The 6,000-nt window shown below is 43.5% G+C and overlaps 1 protein-coding gene across 2 annotated transcripts in view; it reads right to left on the bottom strand.

The window, feature by feature from the left end:
• The window catches only part of slc39a13 (solute carrier family 39 member 13), a 12,741-nt gene extending 7,260 nt beyond the window's left edge, over window positions 1-5,481 (bottom strand). The window contains exons 1-5 of one of the 2 annotated variants that reach the window (XM_017440334.3): window positions 5,254-5,481; window positions 3,747-3,820; window positions 3,290-3,655; window positions 2,066-2,173; window positions 618-760 (exon numbers count right to left, since the gene is read on the bottom strand). In XM_017440334.3, coding sequence (XP_017295823.1) covers window positions 618-760; window positions 2,066-2,173; window positions 3,290-3,655; window positions 3,747-3,795 — 666 coding nt within the window. In that variant the 5' untranslated portion in view covers window positions 3,796-3,820; window positions 5,254-5,481. The remainder of the gene's footprint in view (window positions 1-617; window positions 761-2,065; window positions 2,174-3,289; window positions 3,656-3,746; window positions 3,821-5,253) is intronic. The other variant, XM_017440342.3, reaches the window with a different exon arrangement.
• Window positions 5,482-6,000: the final 519 nt, after the last annotated feature.

Here is a 6,000-nt window from a genome sequence, read left to right as displayed (position 1 = left end):
CTGGCCTGGGAACGCCTTGGGATTCCCCCGGAGGAGCTGGCCCAAGTGGCTGGGGAGAGGGAAGTCTGGGTCTCCCAGCTTAGGCTGCTGCCCCCGCGACCCGACCCCGGATAAGCGGAAGACAATGGATGGATGGATGGAACGACTCTCAGCTGACAAATTTGAGCTCAGAATCTGTAAAACTGTCTGGGTTACAGCTGCTTCTGTGCAGGCTAAGGCTACGGACAGTAATTATTTCTTGGAGAGTTTTGGTGAAGTCCGTCTAGTAGTTAATGAGATATTTTCCTCGTGGTACAGGCAAACAAACACATTATCGCCCTGTTGTCTTCAGCAGCTGTGATTAAAAGGGTAAAATCTGTAAAAATACTGAAAATGTGTTGCATTGTTGAATTCATCGTGAGACGTATAAGAAACTCATGAGCCTTTCTTCCAAACTGTGGACATGGTGTTATAAACTCTCTGGTGTACAAGAGGTCACTGGATGCTCCCGTCACCAGATCTCCTCTGACAGATATGCAGACTAAGCGTGATAGCATCTCCACCGAGCGTGCCAGTGCAAACAGAAATATGCGGCGGCCTGTACTGACGTGCGGGACAGAGAGAGAGAGAGCACTCACAGAAAGGTTAAAATTCAGGTCCGACTCCGAGGCGGCATCCTGGAGGCCGTCTTGGTCTGGGAACATTTTCTCCAGCAAAAGGAAGGCAAACAGACCGATGATTACCCACAAACCCTGGGTCGTGTAGTGGTTTTGTTTACCAGCTGGAAAGGTAGCAGACAGACTGTAAATATGTGGGCAGGAGGATAATACTCGAGCCGTGGTGCTACAAATAACAGTCTTTCTACTAACTGCAGGAGACTTAAATGAAAAGACATTGTTTAGGCAATATTTAGAAAATATGTACCATATAAAACATTGCAAAAAATAATAAATGCAGCCTCGTTAAAAAGAAACATGTTGCAGTAAAGCTGTGTTTTCACATGTTTTCATCACTCAACCCCAAAAAAATACAAGTCTGTAAGTAAAATCTGAAGTTATCATGACACGACTGCTTCTAGTAATGACTTTGAAATGTTTGATTTGTGTTTAAAATTCCAGTGATAAACACGATGCTAATCACATTAGCTTTTCTATGGCTTTTCAATGTTCAGTTAGCATCTATGCTAACTGATGGTCAGCCTGTGATTAAGAGGGTTTTTGACAAATATTATTGTGGCTCTTTATTAGGCATAAATTATACATAAATCAGAGTTTATGTATGTAAAATAAGCCCTGGTCATTTACGTTTCAAGATACTCAAAGTGCATCAATAAATCATATTTGAATCAAAGTGTGAAGATTTCCACCCCTACATGAAAGGTGGGCGATCATGTGTAATTAGTCTGTGTATGTTCCTTTGTCTGTTAGCAAAATAACTCATGAACCATTGAAGAAATTTTCACAAAATGCTCAGAAAGTTATCACTGGATGTACTGTACATCTTCTACTGATTAACTGTTTGAAGTCAACCCATATGATTGGGCAGATGTTTTAATGTAAAGAATGCATATCGCCCGCTGCCTTGCACGCCAAAGTTTTAAACAAAGATCCTGCGTGACCTGTTAGTGCTTGAAGTATGTGATGGGGAAGACTCTCAGCTACCAACACACTGAATTTTAGCTTAATATCTGTAAAATTAACTGAGTTACAGCCATTTTCCTACTTGCTAAGATGGCAGCCATCTTGAAATGGGCTGACTCTAAGCATTAATCAGTTGTAGAAAAGCATTCATCGTTCATGAGATATTTTGCAATCAGACACAAAAAGGCAATTATATGACTGCCCTCCTTTCATGGCAGCAGGTGATAAATATCAAATTCTGGCTCAACATACGCTTTAAGAATTTGCTGGATTTGGTGTACAAAGTCTGCGTAAAAAGCCAAGAAACACAAGATATGCAGCAGTAATAACACATAATGAAACACCAGCAGTAATAACACATAAAAAAACACATCATACAAGTTTAAAACGGCACACAGGGTCAACCCGATTTGTACACTGAGGTGTTTGTAACACCGGAGACCCACCTGAAGGGCCGGAGAGCGCCCACGCCTCAGGAAGGAGATGAAGGAAAACATCACCAAGGAGACCTCCAATAGCAAAGCTCAAAAGCTGCTTCAGCTTCTGACACCCAGCTGGCAAAGCACAGAGAAGGAACGGGGCACAAATTACTCTAAGGTATGATTAATAAAGACTTTCAATTTCTTGTGGTTTACACTTAAATACAAATTTACAGTTCGCTCCCCCTCTGTAATGTTTCGAGAATAAACACGTGAAGCACATACATGCAGAGTGGTGTCTCTAATTTTACCTATAATCTAACTCCTGCTGCACAGACACTTTATTCTGAGCGAGTTCCCTAACTAACCTCTGGGCAGGCCTGCACTTAACAACCCTCAGCCCAAAATACACCAGGAGCGCCACGTTCCTGTGGGTGGGGCCCCTCAGCCTGACCCACAGGAACTTACAATAAGAATGTAGATTACGTTATAGGACATTTATATGTGACGCAATATCAACTGAATCATATTGTAGAGCATAAAACAATTAAATTTGCCATTTTTTGATGTGTAATCAAGCATAATGTTTAGGAAAAATATCATTCTCTCGCCTGACTTAAAGAAAATAAGGAGTCCAAATTACAAAATATACAATCCTATGTTTTTCAATGTTGATTAATACCAAATTTAATTAAAATGACAATAGTTTAGTTATAAATTAGTATAAATATAAAAAGGCTAATAAGTAAATTAATCAAAGCATCATTGCGCTCGACTGCAGCCTCACAAATCTGCAAGCTTCTTACTTCTTGTTGCAATGAATGACAGACTTTTTATTCTCCGCTCAGTTTAAGGAACTCTACAGACGCTACAGATCTTGAAATCCTATCAAAAAAAAAAAAAGTTGTGAACTTGCACAGATGCTGCAACAGGTCACCACTCGTGTGACAAATACTTCTCCAATTCAGTTAAACTGATGAGGCAGACCTTCGTGTTTTAATTACAGACATTTAATAACTTGTTTCAGTATTTTTAAAATGTTAAGTTCACAGGTACATGATAAACATGATGCAAATCCACGTTCCTGCTGAGGGGAACACATAAATATACTAAATCAGCCATTGCTATACTGAGTTCTTGGTAGTATAGCAAATGTTTCTTACTGCTTTTTGAAGATAAAAATGGAATCTCTAAATTTTACCCTGAACACGTTTTACTGGTCCACTTTGGCTTCATGTTGCCATTTTTTACCTTCTGTTTTGAGGGCTGCTCCAGCTTCAATGGGAATAACAAGCAGGGGGAAAACCCCACTGAGGCCTACGACAACAGAGCCCACCAGGGACAGGAGCCAAACGTGTGTGCGTTCGCTGGTTAAAAAGTCTGCAACTGCCTGGAGGCCGGGGAGGTCATCGGTCAGGCTGGGCCCTGGTCCTGCAGCTGCGGCTGTCATCTGAGCCATGGCGGCTTGTGTCATCTTCTGGCTGCTCAACACCCCCCTGGAGGTCAGCATCAGCAGACCAACAGGGACAAGCAGAGCGGCTACAGCCCAGCTGGGCTTCCAGCAGCTTCCAACGTTCATCCGTCCCACGGTCCAAGCGGCACGTGCAACCAGTAATGCTGCAAAAGGAGTATTTTTCTGTTACTGAATGCAGAACAAACCAGTGATTATTTCAGTGTTCGGTATTTCATTCAAGCGAGGAGGTTTTACATTTCAAACGATCCCCGATGTCCTGTTCTGAACTCTTGCAGGTGTGCATTTGCAATCAGACCCGGACCTCAACCCTGAACAACAATAATAGAGGCTATCTTACGTTTTGGATTAGAGAATGAGGCTCCTGAGAGACAAATAACACAAATAGGGCAGATGAAAAGCCACAACTGTGCTGGTTTGACAAGAAAAAATAGTAATAAATTAAACAAAGTGCAGAGTTTTAAGTGCTGCAGAGTCTCCTATAAAAAAATAAACGTCCGAAAGGGAGATGGCCATTTGACGCCCGAACCACAAGGAGACCCTGGGACAGACCCAGAACTGGCTGGAGGGATCATACTGTAGATCCTGTTCCTTCCTGGGAACGCCTGAGATTCCCTTAGAGGAGGAGGAGCTGGAGAGAGAAGTCTGGGTTTCCCTCCTCGTCCTGCTGCCTCAGACCTGCGGCCTGACCTCAGACAAGCAGACGAAAACGTATGAATGAATGAGAATTTCCAACCAGCATGATGACATCCAGCCACGGTCCGGATTGTTTGCACCGAGCACCCTGGCTCAGATGTCTCGGGAAGCTCCTGCAGAAATCAGAACCACAGTCTGATCCTGGTGAACGAACAACATTAAAACCACAACGGATCGAACACGCCTTCTACTGTTCCTGACATCAGAAGTCTTTCAGTTGTCAAATAACTCATTTTTCAGTGTTATTGTTTGCTTGCAGCTGCACATCTTGCAGCATCAACCAGCTACTGACAGGAAGTGACCTGCTTGCAGGTAAAGCGGTCAGGTTCTGATCTGGTCCAATTTAAATACAGTGGTTCATATGTTTGTTGTTGCATTACATGTAAATCAGAGCCCATGTGTAGTTTCTGTGATAAGCACATTTTTGCCCTTTTGCATTTGTTTTCCCCCCTTTCAGTCAATGAATGTGGGAGAAAACTGTCCTGCTTTAATCCGGGGCTGGAAGTCCAAACATGCCTGAAGTGAAGAGGCAGATTATTCCAGAAACAGCTGCAGCAGTCCAGACAGAAAACTGTAGACTTCCAGCCAGACTTCCAGCCAGACTTCCTCTTGGCAGCAGCCCATTTATAAATATATTTTTACCTCTTCAAAAAAAAAAAAAAGTCTGTGCAAAGATGGCGCAGCTACCTTTAAAAATCGCTGCAACCTGATATTTACAAACTGCACAAAGGCTGACACAGATCAATAATCCGGATAAAAACAGATCAGTGTCCACTTCACATGGACCAACATCTGCCTCGCAACACTTACTAATGTGAGCAGGAAATAAAGGGGGTAAAGTGACCTGAAAAGTGTTTAAACACGTACCAAGTTTGAAGTGGAGTGGGTGGACATAAAAAGCAGTGTAATGGGGGGTTAATAAAGAGGTTAGCTGCGGAGGCACGTAGTCACAGCAAGTTCATGCTAACAGCTAGCATCAGTTCCAGAAACGTCATGCTACTCCACCGGACACATCAGCCTGAAATCGGGCACTTTTATCTGCAAATACCTTGTGGTTTTGGCGGTTTGTGCACCAGGGTGTCCCTGCCATCCAGGCCGGCTTGTCTCGGGACCCCGAGTTCCTCCAGGCTTCCGTCGGCGGCGGCTGCTGCTGCTGCGGGCGGACGGGGATCCACAGCGCGGCTTCGCTCCCAAACAGCCACGTATCAGGATCAGGAGGGGAGGAAGGGGGGCATTTAAACATGAGAGGGGAGTCCCAACATGGATCCCGCCCCGGGATCATGGATTTCAAGAAGTTTCTCTCTGAAGGCCGTCTATGGCAGGCCGTTGTTATATATAATCAATGTACTCAACCGAGGTACTGTGTTACGACTGGCTCAGGGTCGTAACAAAAACGTGAAACCAAGCCGTGGTTAAAGTGCATATAAATAAATATTTATTAAAAAAAACAACTGAGGGGAACTGAGGCCTGGCCACCAAACATCCCAGCGGCAGAGTGGACGCTGAGGGCAACCAGCGACCCAGCAGACGGAGACAGCCAGGTTAAAGTACTCTGCACCAAATGATTCAATCAGCAGCACCTGTAAAGGGGAGGAGCACAAAAAACAGACAAACCCTGCCACCCAAGCCCAACAAGGCCCAGGGCCGTAACATACTGAGACAAAACTGCTCAACAACTTTGTACTTTAATTAATCATTTTGATTTATTGTAAACCTCTGTATTTGTGTGGTATGGGTTTAAATTTATTTTTGTTTTGTTTTTGTTTGTTTTTTTTTTACTTTAAATGTATACAAT

The sequence above is a fragment of the Kryptolebias marmoratus genome, linkage group LG15 (genome assembly GCF_001649575.2).
Source record: "Kryptolebias marmoratus isolate JLee-2015 linkage group LG15, ASM164957v2, whole genome shotgun sequence".
Taxonomy (NCBI): Eukaryota; Metazoa; Chordata; class Actinopteri; order Cyprinodontiformes; family Rivulidae; genus Kryptolebias; species Kryptolebias marmoratus.
Note: the sequence above shows the minus strand (reverse complement) of the source record. Positions and strands in the feature narration are given on the sequence as shown.